Source organism: Plectropomus leopardus, chromosome 7 (genome assembly GCF_008729295.1).
Source record: "Plectropomus leopardus isolate mb chromosome 7, YSFRI_Pleo_2.0, whole genome shotgun sequence".
In the NCBI taxonomy this organism is placed as follows: Eukaryota; Metazoa; Chordata; class Actinopteri; order Perciformes; family Serranidae; genus Plectropomus; species Plectropomus leopardus.
In genome coordinates, this window is record NC_056469.1 from 31,716,899 (window position 1) to 31,739,307 (window position 22,409).

General features: G+C 39.4%; 1 protein-coding gene across 1 annotated transcript in view; it reads right to left on the bottom strand.

Annotated features, from left to right (window-relative positions):
* The window catches only part of LOC121945662 (thrombospondin type-1 domain-containing protein 7A), a 224,008-nt gene that overhangs the window by 122,527 nt on the left and 79,072 nt on the right, over positions 1-22,409 (bottom strand). Inside the window, exons 4-7 of the mRNA XM_042489960.1 lie at positions 20,576-20,760; positions 9,598-9,666; positions 4,483-4,638; positions 2,390-2,593 (exon numbers count right to left, since the gene is read on the bottom strand). Coding sequence (XP_042345894.1) covers positions 2,390-2,593; positions 4,483-4,638; positions 9,598-9,666; positions 20,576-20,760 — 614 coding nt within the window. The remainder of the gene's footprint in view (positions 1-2,389; positions 2,594-4,482; positions 4,639-9,597; positions 9,667-20,575; positions 20,761-22,409) is intronic.

Here is a 22,409-nt window from a genome sequence, read left to right on the forward strand (position 1 = left end):
ATTATATTAACCCACATACTCCTCTGTGCTGCTCAATGCGCTGCCATAAACCAAGCAGAGAACATTTCCTCCTGTAAGCGATGCGTACACCCAGGAAAATGTAAACCTTTCACTGGTTGAATTGAAATTTCAAGCAGAGGAGAATCGCTTGAGCTTCAAAAGTCAGAGCGGGACCTGACTTTGCATTAAGATGTCACTTTGACAGATATGCAGTGAACCAGTCATGACTGAGCTGAGACGGCATGAAAATAAGAAGTGACAAGGGACTCCAGCAGTTTTCAGGCTTGCACAGAGAAAACATGAATGAGCAGAACACCCACTATGAGAGGAAGACCTCCATGCTTAGTGTGCGGGGAAGAAACAGCTCCCTGCCTAAGTGGGCAGGCAGTCAGCACGGGGAATATCAATAGCCAGTTTCAATAACATCTGTATCGACCTCTGCCTGTTGTCTGGGCCCCGGCTGTGTGGCCTTTTCTTTTACGGCTGGGACACACTCGGAGAATATATACAGCTGACACTGCAGTGAAAAATCTCTGAGGCGAACAGCAGAGTGAAAATCCAAACAGAACAAATCAATTTTCATCAGATGAGGTAGTGAAGGTGGGCAGGGATCAATCAAGCGAAGTCAGGGGAGAAACAACAGCGCTGTTAGTCCTGCAGTACAGGTGGACCGACTTCACCTGCAGCTGGTGCATGAGCTGTGATTTGTGGGAGACGTTAGAAGGACAAATCAAGTTCTCTAGTGGGGGAAAACATGAACAAAGTCACTGCTCAGGATCATAAATTAAGATTTACTGACTACATTTGGGACTGAATTTGATTCCTAGAGCAGCAGTACGTTCTAATATTAAACGCTGAATTAGTAACTAGAATTACTGCCTTGTGGTTAAACGCCTCCGTGCACCAGTCAAACTGCACTCACGGTTTACATCCAAGTCTGACAACACGGATGCTTCACACTCATCTTCAAGCCATCAGGACCAGATATGGTGTTAATGTGACACGATGACATATGACGAGTGATGGCCAGAAGTGTTTTTGCAGAACATTATGACATTAAAAGTATCAAATTACAGCAATTCATCATTTCATAGTGGACATTTGTGTGAGATTTTAGCGTATGAATTTTTGAGTTATGGCCCCCAAACAATATTGTGACATTACAGTAACCTTTGTGTGCCAAAATCTAATCAGTTCATTCTTGAGTCCAAGTGAACGTTTTTGCTTCATTTGAGGAAACTAAAAAATTTGGAAGAAATTTGCCCAAGGTGTTCTTGAGACATCAGGTACACAAAGTTGAGACAGCAAAGGTCACAGTGACTTTGACCTCTGACCACCAACTCTAAACAGGTTATTGTGAAGTCCTAGTGGATGTTTGTGCTTAATTTGAAGAAATTCCTTCAAGGTCTTCTTGAGATATCAAGTCCATGAAAATAAGACCGATGCACAGTCAAGTTGACCTTAACCTTTGACTACCCAAAATCTAATCAGATCATCATTGGGTCCAAGTAAATGTTTGAGACAAATTTGAGGAAAATGCCTCCAGGCCTTCTTGAGATATTGCGATAATGAGAATGGGACAGACACACAGACAGACAGCCCAAAGACATAATGCATCTGGCCTCAGCTATCGCCAGCGCGGAGGCATAAAACACCTTGCCAGAAAATATAAATCAATGATGTGTTGTGCCATATTTTGTCTAACATTTGTCCACAACCTGAGGGCAAAAGAAAACCTGAAAAGCATCTCTGCTCTGCACTCTTATATTAAAGATGTAGAGTTAAAAAGAGGAGCAGTAAAAAATCAGGAGCGGCAAAGGGCACACGACACTTCAAGACCCGTGGCCACGGAGGATTGATTTGATTTAGCGAGAGTAAGGTTTAATTGTGCGTGCAGAGAGGAAGACTGTAATGAGAGAGACAGTGCGAGAGAGGTGGCAATGCTGAATCAAGCAAGCGTTAAAGTAGGAGAGGTTTAACAGGAGGAGAGAGAGAGGGGAGGAGGACTGGAGGGAGAGGAGTCTGGAGAGAGAGCTCCTCGCAAAGTGGATGAATGGAGTCCAGGCATGGAAATCTCCTCACGTACAGAGTGTACAGCGAGAGTTGGAAGGGTCAACTGAGAGGAGATTTTTGAAAAATATCGGATTTTTCACTCAAGGTCAAACCTGCACTTATTGCAAATGGAGGTGGGTCAAAAGGACAGCACAACCTAAAGAATGAGCCGGCAGGGAGAGGGGATTTGCTCCATAATGTAAATCAACAAATACTGCCTCTACAGGAGGAATATGTTAAATTTGAAACGTTATTGGGCATCGGTGATGGCTGCACAGCTTATCAGATTCAATCAGTAAAATCTATCAACATTAACAATGAGAGTGAATTCTCTCACCGTTGCTGTTGACACACTGGACCTGCGGGAGCTGAGTGCCGGGGCCACACGGCTTCTCATCGTCAGGAACACACTGATTCAGGCTGACCAGTTGCCAGTCGTAACAACTGGGCTCGTCACACGGCACCGCCTCCACCAGGTGCGGGCAGTTTCCGGGCCCTCCTGTTGGCTCGTTGGTGATCTGTCGTTTTCTCAATTTGAAACCTGCAGCACAGAAAGAAAAAGAGAGCCATCACAAACTGTTCCACATTTGCAATCATAACAAATATGTCAACAATTCTCTCTTATCTCTCTGTCCATCTATGCATCATTATCTCAAATGGTTTAGTGTAATTTCATTATGTTCATCTGTTCTGTATGCACAACATCTATTGCACGTCTGTCCGTGTTGAAGAGGGTAAATGCGTCTGTACTATTAAACCTGCCTGTCCTATCATTTTTCTTACTTTATTCTTCATTTTAAATTATTATTACTGCTATTTCCTTTTTTTTTTACAAAAAACAAAGTTGCCTGGAAATCAAGCATTTTCGGTTGCAACAATAAAAAAAGCCCACAAAATCCTTGAGGGACTTGTTGAAAGTTTTACCAAAGATTAAGTACAAAAATATTAGCATCAAAATAAACTTAAAGCACAGAAAGTAAAAGTACTCGTTTGGCAGAATGGACCATGTCTAAATAATGTCATTTATATTACTGGATTATATTCATTGATAGATTTTAGTACTTAAATTTAATGTTAAAGCTCACAAAGGTGAAGCTACTTTGAATTATTTCATATAGTGCTGGGTAGCATGTAATTTTCCCAAATGGACCAGTAAGTTCTGATTTTATATTACCTGATGACAATGCATTTTAATCTATTTGTTGATTAGATTTTGTATTTTTACTCTGCATCTGCAAAATAAAAAGTGCAACATTTCCCTCTGAACTGTGGTGGATCAGAAGTGTAAAGTTACATAATAAGAAAACACTCAAGTACCGCAAACTTGTTCTTAGGTACAGTGTTTGAGTGAAGGTATTTGTTCCTTTCCAACACTGCATATCATTTTTCAAATCTACATACTGATATAAAAAACACTGCAATGGTATGTTTCCTATACATTTTTTAAAAAGATGTCCTGCTACCATCATTAACTATTCAGTGTTATTCTATGAAGCTATGCAGATAATAGCTAGTATAAAAATGGTAATAATATCATGCGGTAAAACAATAATGAGAATTACAGCCTCATTAATGCTTTCAGACTCAATTATAATGTTTACATGGTTCTCAGCCTGAACATGCGTTTACTACACTGTAAAAACAAAGCGCCAAATATTTTACAACTGTATGCTCATGGGTTACTGCAGCAGAGAGCGTCTAGAAAAAGATAATGAAAGTACTTCATAATATCACATTAATTCTAATTCATTGGTGTAATTACTGGAAAGAATAACAAAGAAGAGGTCATTGTTGTTTATCACGGAGGAAAACTGCCAGTATTTATCTCGCTGCCAGATGGACGAGGGAATGACAGATGATGTACTTATTTATTTACTTATTTACTTTATTTATCTTTATTAAACGTGTTTGTTATATTTAAAGGAGCAAAAAAAGGAAATTAATACATGCACGAAAGGTAGGTGGATGGGTTTATCAAGAAATACATCAAGCATTAAACGGGTTCATACACATTTTAAATATATATTATTTTAAAAGATAATGAATTCCGAACAGGATTAGAACTGAATATTTAATTATAATTAAGGGACTGGATGTTATTTATGAGAGGGGAGGGAGTAGTGCAAAATGGGGTGGCATGTCAAATAAGTTTTTAAGCACTGAAGAGGGATTTTTGGGGGTTCATGTAGGGGGTGTACACCTTTAAATGTTTTTGATTTTTTTATTTTAATTTTTCAAAACTTTTTCAGGCCTGGAAATTGCTATGTGCAAATGCAATGATTTTTCCAGGTTTTTAATGACTGTATGAGCCCTAATTATGCCAACTGAACACAATCAGTCATAATGCATTGTTTTAATGACTGTATAAGCCCTGATTATACCAATGTAACACCATCAATCATAATAAAAATTAGGATAATGTCTTCAAACCTTTTTTTCCAGCCTGGTCATCACAGTTCTCGAAGGTGCACGGCCCCCAGGCGCCCCACGGCGACACCTCACAGTCGATGGGACAGGGGATTTGGCACAGCTGGGACCTGTTGGGGATCGGACCCTCACACAAACTGTTCTCCACCGGGCGGGAGGCTGCACAGATGATCATAAAAGGAGCACACAATGAGCAGCAGATAAAATGAACCTGTTTCACTGTCACTTTGATCCTATTCTGGTTTCTCTGATATTTTTTTTAAACCAGCATCACAATCAAAAGCAACAAGGGACGATGCTTATTTACTTTTATTCCTGGCATTAGAGTCCCAAAAGAGAGCAGATGAGAACCACTGTGAGACAGAAAAACATGCCTGTGAGGTAGACACTATTATGCTTTTGTTTTGTTTATCGCCTCCCTGTTAGCATGTCAGAATGATAAATTAGCAATGATTATCTCGTGCAGCGCCTCGCAAGCAACATAAAACATGGTGGAGCCTTGCCCAGCGACTCTCACCAGGAGACAGGAGAGAGGACGTAACAATACAACAGTAAAGGTGTGAGAGAACAGTGACAATGTCTTGGCTCATGTTTATTCCATGAGGCGTAATTTGGCACATTCTCTCCCCGGTTGTGCTATGATTCAGAAAGACCTTTTCCATGATGCAACTGGTTAGTGCACGTCTGTCTGCACTCCCACAGAGGAACTTTGTGGAAACAGAAAAGGAGAGATGCTATCGTCATGCAGGGCGCAGCTCTGTGACAACTGTGCAGAATACATTTCTACATGAATGCAGAACCGTGCCACGATAAATAAATGTGATGTGTGGGGTTTCTGAAAATACAGAGTTTATGCATTTATGTATGCACATAAAGTATGCATGTTGGTGTCAGTGTCATTTCCAAGTGGTGCTACTGTATCTTGCAGAGCTGTGCAACTGTGTTTCTTTTCGAGTCTTTATTTGATACTAGAAGATGGAGAATGATGAGAAATATGAGGCAAGAGAGGGAAAAAGGAGACTTTTGACTAGAGCCCCTGGACAGAATAAATCCCAGAAAGTGAAGTTACATGGTACGGGTCGTGGTACGGAATAATGCAACATTTTGGAAATATTCTTATTTGCTTTCTTGCACACTCACTTGTATTAACAAGGATGACCTGAAAGTTTGCAGGTGGTGTCCACCTGTTGGTTTACAGCAATCATCAACATTTTCAGGAAATACACTTGTCTCTTTTTTGACCGGAGTTAGATGTGAAGACCAATATCACTCTTATGTCTCTATGTTAAATATGAAGCTTCCTGCAAAGAGCAGGTTAGCTTATCTTAGCATAAAGACTTAGCCGTTAGCTTTCTTACTGTATTACATCCTCCACTTTTACTCTGAACATCCCACTGAGACTTTATATTAAAAATAAATACATAAATAAATCAGTATATCAGTTATTCCGTCTCACACAGGCGCAGAATATACGTGCTTGTTGGCTGTGGGTTGTAGTCTTTCTGGTGTGTACATGTGTACATTCTTTAAGTCTGGCTTTTAAGTGAACTTTATCTATTTATTCACTGACTATTATTTATACATTTTAGTCTGTTTTATGAATTTACTATATGGCAAGCTTTTTATTATTATCATTTTTCTCTATTTTATTACTTTGTGCCATTATCCTTTCATTTACCTTTTACCTACTACTTAGGGTATTTTATTTATTATTATCATCATCATTATTATTTTTATTTTTAATACTAATATTATTATTTTTAGCTATAGAGTGCTGGTATGCAGATTTTGTTACCTTAAAACAGAGCCTGGCTGGCTGTTTCCTCATGTTTCCAGTCTTTGTGCTAAGCTAAGCTAACTGTTGCTTCATTTTGTACATGCATTTCCCCAAACCTCTTGCTTTAAAACATCACAGCCCACAGGACACCACCTGCACATCAAGGTCGTCCTTGGTGATCAGAGTGAGTCCTGCTCACTCAGCAGAAAGGTTCGCCCCCCGCCTAGAGCTCCAAACTCTGTCAAAGACATCTTCTAAACACGTTTTTCAGCTGCACACACATACAGAGCAACACGCGTGCAGCTGTGCATGTGAATCAGATCTCATTCTAAAACTGTGGATTCAATACTACTAAAATCTGATGCAAAGCTGCAAAAAAAAAAAAATAATAGAAATATAGAAACATTTTATTTTAATGAGACAGACTGAGACCAATACATAAAGCTTCACCAAAACTTCAGTTTGTGGTCTCTAGATTTTATAATAATGATTTTTTCTTTTTTCAGAGTTTCTGCAATTAAAGGTGAGGTTGATTTAAGACTTTTTAAGATTTTTTCTAATGCCACTTGGAATTAAGTTTAAGACCAAGGTTCTAAAAATAATAACTGAAGAGGAACAATTTTATTTTGTCCAACACATGGAAGACGATGAACACACATTTTCACAAAAGTATCTGTTTGGTTTACCAACAGAAGTGGGAAATATCTGGCATTACTGTACAGTTTTCTGGGCGATTTTGTGTTTTTAAATGTGCATGTGAGATTCCATTGCTTGGATTCCCATCATGATGACTTTAAGAGAAGGTATTTACTAAATTATTTTTTTTTTAAAAATAGATGGTTACCAGTTATTTTAACATTTTACAACGCAGCGTCAGAAGAAAAAAGATTAATAATTTCCTACTTCCCATGTCTGAGCATTTGTAAGACTTTTGAAGGATTAATTTAAGTCAATTTAATACCAGTTAAGGCCTTATGTTTAGATAAATAACTTCAATGCCTTCTAAGATTTTTTAAGGATCCATGGGAACCTTTTTTTTTTTTTTTAATGCTGATCGTTGAAGAGTTGTCTTTCAAAAGGAGAAATCTCCCACTGGAATAATTTCTCCTCCACTGAACAAAATACTGGCATGAAAGTATCAAAGAATTCAGAAGATATTTGAGTCATATTTTTCAAAATATTATAAAAAATGATATAAGAGACACTCTAAAGTGTCTGTTTCATATTCTGTAGTCGACTCATGATGCTGCAGAGCTCCATCAACACCTGTCATTTTCAGTTGATGGTGCCGGGGAGCGGTGAAGAACTGAATTGGTACCATCTGTTGTGGTATCTGTTTGAGATATTACAGTAAGTTTTATGCCACCTTTTTGAGTAAAACGATGCTCAGTATCATCAGTGGCGGCATGAAAGTTAAAAAAATAGACATATAAAGACTTTTCTGCACAAAGTGTGAGGACGGATTGATCTCCACGTTTCAAGTGTTGAGTTATTTCAAATGGGATTTTTATGGCGGATATTTAGTGATTCACACACAAAAATCTCTTCAACCTGAGGCACTTTATTTCCTGTATCCCAACTGTTCCTACAAGACATCTGAGAGCTTAAAGTCTCACATAGTCAGGAGAGCTGAATCATAATTCCCTTACAACTGTACAGGGGGAAGAAGGCAAGTGGGGCTTTTGAAATGCAAAATGGCTAATTCCTCTTACAAATACACTGAAAGTCAAATACCGAGTTTGCTGAGCCACTGCTAATCCTCGTCTTATTGAGGAACTACACTGACTTCAATCTTTTAACATCAATCCATTTGGGAATACAAAATTGAGGACCAACAGAGTAGTGAGAAAAAAAACTTTGTATGCTGCGTCTCTATTGGTCTGTTTTACAGAGTGCTCTCCGCTGGGTTCGTTTTTCTATTGTGCTGAAGTGACAACGGAGGAGAAAAATCCCCCCAGTGCGAGTGTGGCTTACTGTCTGCAGCGGTGGGAAATGTCTCACTACCCATATTCTGTTTGTGCGGGAACAAAGTTTTTTCTTACAGTGCTTTCAAAGCTTCAACTCTTCTGCCCGGATTTTTTATGGGCGAATACAGAACTTTGTTGTAATACTACTTGTCCCTTTGTTGGATTTGGCAACAATACCGAGCGGTCTGGATAAAGAGCAGCAGTCGGGGATTGTAACTTTGTCGAAATGTGGATGCTTTGCACACTTAATATTATCATAAATCTAAAGAATCACAACCTTCAAAGTGCTGTAAAAATCTAATCTTTGGATTATGGTAAGTGCATGTTTTCTGTTTCTTTTGTGATACATTGTTGTGTTCAAAAAAAGGGAGCAGAGGGAAGGAGAGAGGAGGTGATGAAACAAGGAGAGTCAAAGAGGGAAGGCTAGGAGACGAGAGGAATGGAGAAATATGATAAGGAGAAAAGAGGGAAGGAGATGAGAGGTTAGGAAACAAGAATAGACGAGAGAGGAAATAAGGAGAGTAAACAGGGATGGAGCAAAGGAGGCAGAAATGAGAGGAGTAATAAGGTGAGGAGGAGAGGAAACAATGATAGAGGGGAGGTGAAAAGGTGAGAGAGAGGAAAGAAAGGACAGGAATGGTAGAGAGGAGAGGTCAGGAGAAAGAGGTTAGGACAAGAGATAAGAAACAAGGAGGAGATGATAGCAGGTTAGAAGAGGAGTGGAAACAGAAATGGAGGAGAGGAAAGGATAGGAGAGGAGAGGAGCAGAGAAGATGGAAAAAAGGATGGAGGAGAGCAGAGGAAACAAGGATAGAGTAATGGAAACAAGGATAGAGGAGAGATAACAAGGATATAGGACAGGAAATGGGAAACAAGGAGATAGGAGAGAAAACAAGGATGAAGGAGGGAGGAGAAATTGAGGGTGGAGGAAATGAAACAAGGATGAGGAAAGGAAACAAGGATGGAGGAGAGAAAATGAGAATGGAGGGAGAGGAAATGAGGATAGAGGAGATGAAACAAGGACAGAGGAGATGAAACAAGGATAGAGGAGAGGAAACAAGGATGGAGGAGAGGAGACAAGGATAGAGGAAATGAAACAAGGAAAGAGGAGGGAGGAGAGGAGACAAGGATAGAGGAAATGAAACAAGGAAAGAGGAGAGAAAAAACAAGGCTAGAGAATGAAACAGGGATAGAGTAGAGGAAACAAGGATAGAGGAGATGAAACAAGGATAGAGGACAGGAAATGATAACGGAGGAGAGGAGACAATGAGAGGGAATGAAGAGAAAGGGATGAAAAAGTGAGAGGAGAGCTGGGAGGCATAAAGCAGAGGGAGAGTGCGGAGCTTCGTTATCAGCGTGACTAAAAACACCTACCTGTAATCTGGAAGGTGATGGAGAGGAGAGGGGGGACACTAGGCTTCTGCTGTCTTTGGGTCTGACCCGCTGCAATTACAGGGGAGATAGCACTATTAGCTACGCACACTGCGGGGACTATCAAACAAACACAGACAGGGACGGGAAACAGCACACCAGAGACGAGCAGAGACTAATGCAACAGCAGCAGCAGGAGCCCTGAGACTCGTATCACCGGCTTGTTTACAATTAAAAGCTTTAAGAGCATGATTAAATCTGTCTTTAGTGGAAGATAAGTTTCTTTGTGGTTCGTTTATTTTGACATGACAGAATCAGACTCACGGTTAATGATCAAAAACCACATGGACGTTTGGGGAAGTCTTATCGGGTTAGAGATTTTGGTGTTGAGGGATCAAAAGAAATCTGATTACAGTTGTTTTGACTTCAAAGTGACAGATGTAAGTGAGGTCTTTTCAGGTAGTTAAACGAATAGTTCAACATTTTACGCTCATTTGTGCTTTTTTTTCTCCCCCAGATTGATATCACTCTCGTGTCTCTGTGGAAAAAGGAAAAGTTCAGATTTTTTGAAGTGAACAGTAACAAATGTTCGCATAAAGTTACAGTAAACTGATTGCAGCTGTAGTTGCCAGCATTCTACTGCTATTTTATAGTGTCAATACTGTAAATTGCTTCAATATTATACTACCATTAAATTTATTACAGTATTCTATAATAGAAAATGTCAATCTATGGGTTTATAGTGTAATATTGGCTCCAAAAAACATAAAGATTTATGTTTTTTGGAAAAGCTTTACATTACTATTAGAATTTGGCAGTATTTTCAAAGCAATTTCATTAAAACACCTTTTCCTGTAAAACTACAGTATTCTACAGAAGAATGTGAGATTTACAGTGTAATATCGGATCCAAATAGCATCTAGATTTACAGTGTTTTACTGTATTTTTTAAAAAAACTGTGCATTACTGTAAGATTTTTGCCATATTTTTACAGCAATTTGTTACAGTGTGGGGTTGTATGAGGTACTTATCCATAGCAGATAAACTGTGGTGGTTGGCACACCTTCAGAAAACATGCAGGGGTACCGCCACATACTCTAAACAATGTACTGCTAATGTATTTTAGCCACCTAAAAAAACATGTTTTAACAGTTCATGCTTTATAAATTGGAAACTGTAAGTCACAGCAATCAATATAGCAAACACCTGATGTTGATTTTTTTAGGGTGGCTAAAATACATTTAGTCACTAACCCCTCCACAGCAGCACGTTGCTTCCCAGCTGATCACCGACATCTTCTGTTTTTGAAATCTGATTGACTGACAAAAGATGAAATTGCTATTTAGCCAGTTTTTTTTTTTATATTTGTGTTGTTAAGTAACCAAAATCTAAAGTCTTTAAATGTCTTCACAAAGAATAACAACATTTAGTAGCAATGTTAGGAAACCCAAACCCAACATCTGCAGAACATCATGATGTTAATGTCCACACGACGTGAAATTTGATTGTTTTTAGATATTTACATTAATAGCAGCCTGATTTTCATTCAAACCAAAATTTAATATCTATCTGCAAAATGTCATTTTTGGGTTAATTTTTGGGCTAACTCCAGTCTTCTTTTCCAAACTGGAAAACAATCATCATCTACTGTATGTAATACACTGACTATAAATAAATGCCTCATGCAACCCCACTTTAAGAGATCACAACTATCCCCTTAAATGATAAAAGCAGGAGTCAGGATGTCTTGAATTGACCTTAGAAGAAAAAAAATGGATGCAGGAGAAACAGCGAGCCTTGCTTGGCTCAAAACACACCCGACAACAACTGTGCAGCTGAATTAAAATGTTTGCTTAACCTGTAAAAAAAAACAGAAATGTTTTTAGGAAGAGCTATGAGCTGGAAGCATGTCTTGGCAAACAACAGCCAGGTGTAGTGACTGTGTGTAGCATCCAAAAGTCTTGTGAGGTTGCCAGGTTTGATACTTTTGTGCCTGTACAGAAAGGAAAATCAAAACCCGTCTAGCAACCCACGCTGTAGCTGGAGACTCTGCACGGGAGCACCAGGTGGATGAGTAGGTCAAAAAGTAGCTCTCTACAACTTGTTAGAAACTGTTGTTTTTACGTTCCTGTTCATGTAGTGATTTAACAAACACCACACGGTGTGTGATAAGAGCTCAAAGCCTCTGGAAACGTGGTTTGAAATGGTAAGAATACACACACACACACACACAAATAAATAAAAGCTATGGAAAATGTCTTGGTAATTTCTGACTATATGTATAATTACCACAATAATGCTAGAGAAAATTCTTAAAATTCTTAAGCACTTCTGTTTATTTTCTTGTCTCTCTTCATTTTAGTTCTGCTGATTTTGAGGTCATATTCTTGTTCTTCTTCTACTCTTATTTTTTGGTCAAGTTTCTATTTACCTTCTTTCAATGTTTTTAAAAGAAATTTAAAAAAAAAAAAAAAAAAAACAAAATGCTTAGGTTTCAAAGAGTTAAAAGATGCTGGCAGACATATTTTTGAACTCTTATGACAGAGCAAGCCTAGCTTTTTTTTTTTTGCTTCCAGTCTTTATGCCAAGCTAGGCTACCCATGTCATCAGACTGATTTTGATTTTCAGGTCTCAGGCTTACAATTAAAGCAAAGCATTCCTTTCATATCTTCTGTCACGTCACTTCCCGCACTGTGATTTTGGTGTCACCTGAGTTCAAAAGACATTCGTTCAACCTGCAAAAACAGAATGAACCTGAGAATTTGAATGAACCCTTCCTGATAGACCAAGCGTTAATGCACCTTTTAATGACTTTTGATTCAATCTTCCTCTCTAAATACTGGGAAATGTGACGAAAATGTCAGCTCCCGCAGGGTTGGGAGAAGTTCATCAGGGATCCATATGCTGCAACAGCCGAGCAGAAACCCAAAGTTGCACAGCCTTAACCAAAGAAGTAGTAGAGCAGGATGACGTTACTTATGCGATACTGATCAAGGGTCAGATTGGAGCTACTCCCCCGTAAAGATTAAGGTTAAGGTTTAGGAGGTGGTAAGCTGATTCCAGATCTTGGCCTGAGGGTATCTTCCTCCCCTTTTGCATGCTGATATTTATGCATGAGGGAGCAGAGAAAGAGAGTGCTGGTTGCAGCAAACTTCACTGAGCCACTGTCTGCATCTCTGCCTCAGTGGTGTGCTGGGAGATTACCCCCCAACAGAGGGGAGAGAAATCCTGCGCCAAGAAGATAAGAACTTTGTGTGTACGTGTGTGTTTGTGCAAAGGCTCGCACGCACAAGTCACACACATTTCTGCAAGGCCGCTCTCAGCATGCTTACATATATATGAAAATTTTAGTGTATTTTAGTGGAGCTTACAAGCAGCTCAACATGTTTAATCATTCCAGTTTAATTGCAGGTACATGTGCGGCACGCTCTCACTCACTCTGTAGCCCCTGCAGCACGTAAAAAAGGACATGCAACCTTACAGAGGATACATGGACCAATCCTTTTCATATCATACAAAAGGTTTTGTCTGAACAGTGTCTGGCGAGGTATTTAATCCTGTCTACCAGACTCATTATTCTTTCATTAGGGCTGATACACAGAGAATCAAAGGACCGCAGATCAATTCAGACTCTGAGAAACGATGCTTGAGCTCAGCAGATGCACTGCCAGCTCTCCGCTCACAAGTCATCCATCAAGAATTCATTCAACATCAAGAAAGTTTTAGATTAATATTAAAAGACGAAGAAGAAATATTAAAAATAAAAAAATGCAGTAAAATGTAATATATTAACGTGAATGAATGTCTAATTTTGGGGCTGATGCACCACAAACACTATGTTAAATTCTGCATTTTGCACATAGATAAGACACTCTGCACTTTATGCCATACAGTTTACATCTCTACTGTTAATGCACTTTTGTCCTCTGTATGAATTGTTGATGTTTTTTCTCCCTTTTTTCATTTCTATTGTCTGTTACCTGCCAAGGGACTACAGATGTATATTAGCAGTCCCGTTAACTCTGGCATATTTACATTTGTATTTTATACTGATGTTCACAAATATGCTGTTATTAATTCAGTGCCAGTTAATATAACCTATATGCTTCCAAACTCTCCAAAACCAACTGCATACCATTACCAAGTGCATACTGCATTACACTACCCAGTCTGTGTAGCAGGTAAAAAACCCCAACTCTGCTCTGCCTGCGTGATGCCTTTGTGCCCGATGTATTTCTGCTGTTACTTGTACATTATTAGCATAAAGTTGTCTAATTTGAGGCATTTTTGTTATTCTTTTGATATGTTATTTAAATTTTTCCCAGTTTACATTATTATCAAACATATGACCTCTGATGCTCTTCAGGGTGAGCAGATAGCAGGCTAACTGTAGCTTTGTCAATCTTCAGGAAGTCACTGGGTGCAAATGTTTAGTAACAACGAATTTTTACATAAAACTAGTTTGTGTGGTGCAACCTTTTTAGTTTTGTCGATGTTTAAATCTTTATTTAGTAAACACTTATTATGTAATTTAATTATAAGTGTTACTTTTTAACTAAGATTTAAAGGAGCTTTATGCAAAATTCAGAGAGCATGAGTTGTGTGAACGTGGTTTTCAACACGTGGTCGCTGAGCAGATGGCTAGCAGCTAATAATGCTAATCTCATAAACAAAGCTAAAGGACGCCAACAGAGCTAATGGTGATGATTAGAGGGGAACAGGAGGGTGGGCACTACAACTGTGCAACGATGCTGTCCCCACAAAGTCTCTGGGTCATGCGTAAACGGGCCAAAATATCTGGGGAAGATTTTACTTTTGAATGTTTGACACATAATGTCTCAGTGCTGCATTGTATTACCTGTATAGTCTGTTTCCAGAACACTGACTTTATGAGCAGTTTGTTGTTGTTATTTCCCTGGTTGGACAAACAACTGGGCCAATCAGAGCTTTGTCAGGAGGATTGAAAACTATGTTGTTACCATCTCCTCATCCAAAATGACAACAACAGGACAGATACTCCAGTCACTTGCAAAAACAAATCTAAATGATCTCTCCCTCATGCACAAAGTCAGAGTCACAGACGAGGCCCAGTCAATCCCTACTGACCTCCGTGACCCTTTTGTCACTGAGTTCAAGTTGCTTCCATCTGGTCGCAGATATATTCTGCCAAGATACAGGACTAATAGGTGTAAACGGTCACTGGTCCCTGCTGCTGTTTGTCTGTTGAATAACATTATGTAATTCTTTCTTTTTTTTCATTTTGTGATTATTGTATAATTACCCTTTAGTGATGATAAAGATTAAACTGACCTGTTTAAATTCATTCATTAGCTATTAGGGTCGCTGGGGGGCTGGAGCCTATCCCAGCTGACATTGGGCGAAGGGCGGGGTACGCCCTGGACAGGTCACCAGACTATCTCAGGGCTGACACACAGAGACAGACGACCATTCATGCTCACGTTCGCACTTACAGACAATTTAGAGACAGTAATTAACCTGCGTGTCTTTGGACTGCAGGAGGAAGACACGGTGGGAACATGCAAACTCCGCACAAAAACATGTACGCTAAATTACTGTCATTGTTTTGGTTATAATTTTATGTAGTTTCAGTATTTACATGTTCTTTAACTTTATTTTTTAACATTGTGTTTACCAAGTTCTATATAAGTCAAGTGATTATTATTGTTGCTAATGAACTGTCAGTCTGACTGTCAGGGGATTACCTTCAGCTGATATCTCCGTATATATCTACAACTTACACTGACCACCACGCGAGAGGACTGATATAGCGTGCGTGAGACGAACAATCCGCTGCATTTGGAACAAGTGACGAATTGGCATCTCACCTCGTCTTAGACTTTGTCACTTTCTCTCACGCGATCAGCACTGTTGGCCTCCATAAGCCAAGCCTCAACTAATGTCTTTAACACCCTCTTTAAGAGGGCAGCTTTGACTCTAAGCTGGCTTGACAAGTGTCAGAATTGGAGGCCTTTGCACTTGTGGCCAGTGACAAGTCACAGCAGGACACGAGCAGACAAATCCTCGTTCTAAATGACTCCTGCTTTAGTCGGCCTGCAGGCTGGAGGTAGAGGAATCAGCCAACTGGTGCAGAGAAAATGACCTAGACTAGAACGGATAAAAGACGACTGAAATCATCTTAGACTTCAGAACGAAAGAATCAATGAAAGCACCAATCCTCATCGACAACTGACCTGTTACAACATCAGACTCCTACAGGTTTGTTGAAAAGACACCAATAACCTGAAATAGGAACTCAACACCGACCATCAAATGCTAAAAGTCTAACAGAGACTTTATTTCCTGAAACAACTAACAAAGGGTTTACGGGTCCAACTTTACAGAGCCATAATCCAGAGCATCCTGTCGCTGTTGATTACTGTCCGCTACGGAGACACATCCGAGTACACAATAAACTAGAATTACCACCTTGTGGTTGTTTGCCTCTGCCAGCCAGTAAAGTTACAGTTTACACCCATGTCTGTCCTGACTCACATGTAGCTGACACTAAACAATGCTTCAAATGGATATGGATGTGCCTGCAGAAACATTGAGTATTTTAAAACGAGCACACCTCACACACATCTTCCGCCCCGGCAGCACAGCACAATTTCAAGATTAGTGTCACTAATTCAGTATCTGACCAAATGGCTCCTTCTGTTCCTGAGATGGCATATTAAATAATGGTCAGAAAAAGTGTTTTTGCAGAACATTATGTTGTCGCAGTGAAATGGACACTTGATATTTTTGGATGGAAAATGTCATCACTTGATCAATTTATCCTATTGAACTTGTGTAAAATGCTGTTATAGTTAGTGCATGAATTCTTGAGTTATGGCCAAAAACAAGTTGTTTAGGAGCTCCCCCTAAATATCTCAAGGTAGGCTTCCAGGGGTGCTTGAGCTGGTGTAATTCAACCCCTGGTTGTATCTATGCCAACTGTGACGACCCCAGAGACGGGGCCTGGGGTTGTAGAGGGTTTGATCCTCTGGGCATGTATACTGTGTGTGTTTTGTGTCTCCAGGTCCTGGGCCATGGGAGCAGACTGCCTAATCAGGGGCACCTGGCCAGTGCTCCTGATTATTTGAGCTGTGCTGCTGTTGTCCCATGGTTGTTTCTGCTTCACTGTCAGCCAGCCCGCCACCCTACATTGTTTTCATTTTGTTTCTTTTGCACTCTACAACACGCACACATGATCATTTCATCCATACACCCGCACTCACCCCTGAAATTCATGTCCACATCCCACCATCTTTTGCCTCATTTATATTAATAAATATTGGTTGTTTGCTTTACATCTGCGAGCATCCTTGTTATTTGTTGTGGTGTGCGAGCCGGCCGTAACACAACATAAAGACACATGGAAGTAGGACAGTGACATTTCAACCTTTGAAACGTGCACATCTATTTTAAAATGTAACAGGAGTATACATGAGCCCTTACCCGGAGTGTCTGCACAAAAGTAGTGCAGCCGATAAATATACAAAAGTCATCAGAATTGTAATCTTCAGTGAAGTTATGTATTGTGTTTTTTTTCTCTTTGCGCTTTTGTTTGCACAGATGTTGTATGTGGTGTTTTGAGATTACTTCCACCAGTCGTGTGGTAATCAAAGAAAGCTGACTTTAAAGGCAGAGAATGGCAGCGGGTAAAACGTTGTTCAAACAGAGAGCTTGAAGCCACAGTGGGATTCAGCGTGAAGACGACAAGAAAAAGAACATACAGTGACTATTAATGCAAATGCAATATTGTGTGTCATTGTATATTTGGACATGAGTCAACATTTAGGCTTATGTCTGTTTCAAGCATTTGATATGCAATTATCTGCAACAAATCCACCAGGGGACGGCAGTTCTTATACACTGTGTGGGTTGTTGGAGGATGTAAGTTGTCATGTAACAGCGCTTGATCAAATTTATTTGAGTTACACTCGAGACTTCAACGGATTTGTTTCAGGCTATGCTGTGTGCTGCTAGATTTGACATATGCAACTGTGCTGTTGACTTTGGTTATGAGATCGAAGAAAGATGGTTGATTTTCAGCCTCTTGAGATCAATACAGCTAAATGTCAGTTGACAAAAAGGGATTTCTTGAATAAACTAATCACATAAATATCATAGAGGACAGTGGAGAGAGCAGTGGACAAAAACAAGAGAGTAAAATACAAACAGCTGGAAAAAACCTGCAGATAGAAGTAGTGGATTAGATATTTTCGATGATTATCTCAACCTGAAGAGCAGCATTTTGAAGCAAGTGAGAGCGTGTCTCAGTGAATTCTTTAACTGGTTTAGGAGTCTGAATCTGTGATGTCCCATACATAAGTTTTTTGTTAAAGGGAGAGTTCAGATTCAAAGACGGGCTGTATGAGGTACTTTTCCATAGTCAGTGTATTATGTGGAGTAGACGTCAATCTGCACACTCAAAGTTTGGAGAAGTAGACTTGTAATGTACTGCTGTGGACGGCGGCAGCAACAAAGTGTATTTATGCCACTTAAAAAAAACTATCAGTATGAGTCTAAGATAAATTTTGAATATTTTCAGTCCTTTCAGTTGCAATCAGACACTGATTTCCAGGACGGATCTGAATCCCAGCGGTGTAGTGGAGGCTATACAAAGGTTAAGGGCGTTATACCCACCTGGTATTTTGTCTGTTTAAAGTGTGCCCACCAATCATCCAAAAAGACATTCCACTATATGGTAAACATCAACGACCACTGCTGAATCAGTTATATCGCTCCCTTCAAAGCCAGACTGCATTGAGAAAAACAGCAATTCTATGTCCCTGAACACAGGAGCTGCTGGTCCACTGCTGCTTAGTTAGTAAGTTAGTTTGTGTTATTGTGTCATTTTGGTGGTTAAAAGGGTTCATACAGATTCACCAAAATCACAAAATAACACAAAACTGACTGAGACAGATGTAGATCAGCAGCTCCTGTGTTCAGCAAACTAAAATTACAGTTTTTGTCACTGCAGTCTGGTGGCTTTGAAGAGAGCGTAGAAGCTGTTAACAGCATCCCGGTCAGATATGGCTATCTGTATATATATAATATATAAGCAGTGAAAACACAGCGTGCACTTAAACTGATACTGATATTTTTAGGCGGCTAAAATCAGTACATTTCTTAGCTTCCTTGCGTAGACTGTATATAAAGATGGAGGACTGACAGCTCCCCAAAAGTGAAGCCACAACATCTGCATCTCCCCCTCCATGTTAGTGAACCAAGCTAAATACTCAAAGTAAATGTCAAATAAATGTCTCCCAAATATGTTTTTTTTGTCTTTTTAGGTGGCTCTTATCAAGTTGTGGTATGTTCAAGTGTTTATTCACTCTGATAAGTTGGGTTAGAACTAGTAATTTAGTGTTAGAAATAAGGGATGAGGCATGATGGAAAACTATGTACACTATGTAACTACACCAATTGGTGTGCTCGCTATCTGTGATGGTGCTCATGATTGTCCAGGTGTTTGGGTGGGAACTCGATGGCGGAGATCGCTATTGTGCAGACTCTGGCTCTGAATTATGTCACCAGCGCAAGATGGCAGTGGCCACATCTCGGATATTTTGGCTTCATTTTTGTACAGCAGGAGTAAGTGGAGACACGTCGTCCATCTTTACATACAGTCTAATATTGCGTGTCTGTACTTCTGTCTGCTTCTCCAAACTGGGGGCATGCCAACTGACATCTACTGTAGGTGATAAAATGACTGTCAAGCACCTTATACGACCCCACTCCAAAAAAATCTAAACTAATCCCTTTAACTATCCCACTGTCTGAAAGCTTTACTGTCCACAGCTGTTCCAAACCCTGCAAAACCTTCATTATGACACCTGCAGCAACAAGCAGCTGGTTGAAGAAAAAAACTGCATGATATTGCCTTCTAAAACATAATCAATACATATGTTAAAATATATTCTGTAAGGAAAATCCATATTGTTGCCCTGAAAACATATTGCTCACCACAAGTGATACAGAAAAAGATCTGAAGCCAAGTTTTCAGGGGCTTCAACACTGCTAATGGTCCATATGGTGCAGACTAATGCTACCTCCGAATGAGAGTTCATACTGAACACAAAGCACATTCTATAGATGGTGTGATTGCATATTAAGTCAATGCAAAGAAGCGAGTGGGTGCGAACAGATGCAAATTAGCTCTGGAGGGCACAAACTGAGGTGAAGAAGGGTCCACACATGTTGATAATGTTTCACTGTGAGGGAAAGAAAACTCAGCTTTTTCGCTAATGAATGTTCAGAGAAAGAAGCAACGCAGAGTACGTCTGGAGGGAAAAACAACAGAGTTCATGGGTTTTCAAAAATCAGTCAGAGGAACAGTCAAAGGTTGATAGTTTACTACAGCTAATGTCTGGTACACCAGCTGTTACAGAAAAAAATTAAAAAATAAATAAATAAAAACACAGACTGCAAAAATAAGGCTGCTATCAGATTTGTGCAAATAAAAAAAAAGGCATCTGAGAATAAACTTTACATCCCAGAGCTAAACTTTAATGAGATGTTCACCCCATGAAACCTGAAATTTGCTTAATTTCTTTTTAAAAAAATGGAACGCAGGTAATGAGCAATTTACAGATATTGACAAAAAATTTTCAAGAAATTAGTAAAAAGTTACAAGAAAATTACCTGAAATTATACAAACAGAAAGTACCTGAGAGAGTGCTAAAATAAAAATAAAATACATATTAAAAAAATCATTTGCAATAATTATAATAATTATAAACAAAGGTTGTTGTTTTTTTTCATTTATAATTATTCTCTCTTTTTTAGCTAATTGCTTTGAGGTTTTTTCTTGTCACAAATTTGCTCATTGCTTCAAAGTTTAAATTCTTGGGAAAGGCACAAGAAAAGTGAGGACAATCTAGGTTTTGAAGAATTAATATAGATTTTCTCTGCAGATAGTTACAGCAGCATCTTCAGGGTATTAATGTTAAGGATATATATATATTTTTACCTTTGTCTTTTTCTCTGAGGTCGTTGAGGTATTTTAGAAGCTCAGCATTAGCCTGGACGCAGTAAACTTCCCTGGTCTGCAGGCCTCCCCCACAGAGCCCTGTCAGGTTGCTGCGCCGTCGGTCCTGTTGGCTTAGCAACGAGTCAACCCGGCAGTCGCTCCACTCTGTGCTTCTCCAGGTGTAGCTACAGAGAGAAGAGATCATGCATGTTTCTGTGTGGGTGTAACGTTGTGTCAAAGTACAGCACATTCACAGTCCTGCAGACCTAACTTTAGCACTCGAGATGTGTTGCATAGATACAACCAATTCAGTCTTTCTGGTTTGCTGAAAACATGATAAACTGCAATTTTCAGTTTACTGTGCAATGTGTCATGTGCAAATGCTTCAAATCCACCTGCTCCATTGTAATTACCATTGTTTAACCACCAGTTCAACCATGTAATTACCTGACAGAAGAATACTTTTGAGCTGAAAACATTCTAGATATTCAAACACACAAGTAACATAAGATTTTTGTATATTATGATGGATATTTGTTTCATATTTACAATCTAGAAGGCTTGTGTCACAGTTGGTATGAATATAATAATTCAGCTACTTTTTATTTCCAACTCATCAAATAAGTTGACAAGCGACGCATAGCGTGTCAGATGGGGTTGTTTGGGTTGGGTTGCCAGGTTCCACAACATATATCCTACAGTCTGGACTTATCACGGAAACTGTGGAACAACCATTTGAGTCATATCATCATGAAATCAGGAGATTAGCAGGAGAAATTACCAATCTGGAGTTAGTGACGGAGTTCCAGGAGTCAGACTTTGGTGTCAGTTTTATTGGAGTCAATAAGGCGAGCACAGCAAACTGCACTGTAATGCATCATATCTTTGTTGTTACAATTTTTATGGAAAAATCATTCAACGAGATTTAAAAACAATTACTTGATGCTTTCCGTCATTTTGAACGAAAATCTAAGTATGCATGTTGGCTTTTCTGGTCTCCAAACAGATCATGACTCTATCCAGCTGCTGCATCTAAAACCCATTTGGTCCAAAATGGCCTTTACATCAAGATACCCAAACTAACAGGGCAGGAAAACAAATGAGCAAATCTAGATAAAAACATCAGTAAGCATCACATAATGTGTGTTTTTTAATCTGGTGGAAGGATTTTCCAGTCAAAATTGAAACAACAAAGACGTGATGGCTTATAGAGTGATTTTTTTGTGCTTGTGCCTTTGACTTCAACAGAACTTCCACCAAAATCTGGCTCCTGGAACGGCGTCACTGACTAATGACCTTTCACTCCTTTTAGTTTCCTAGTGTTGCACAAGGAAATTTATGTAAATACTTACAAACACTATGTTTATTTTGAAAAAGACTATGCATCTAATGAGCAGAAACTTTGCAAAAAGAGTATACTTTAAAAAGATGCAATGCACTAACACCCGGAACATCAATAACAGAAGCAGGATGATGCATGTTTTATGCAGACTTGAATGGCACCGACCAGCCAGCAATATTTGAGGAGTTTGGATGAGAATGTCTTGAATAAGGTGGTGAGACAGTAAGAAGTGTCATTTGACAACAAAGACTGTGAACCTGGAATCACACATTTTGGTCTGAGGCGCTGAGTCTTTTGGCAATAGCAGTGTAAAGATGATATAGCATAAAACTGAGGGAATAAAGGCCATCTGTGAGCCTCCGGTTTGAGTCTTTGTGTGTGTTAAAAAGAGATTGTGGGACTCAAATATCTTCGCAGCCTCCCTCCATTTGTCTCCACTTTATGTCTGGCGCCAGCCCAAGCACTTCTACCTATCTAGCTCCATATGCAGCC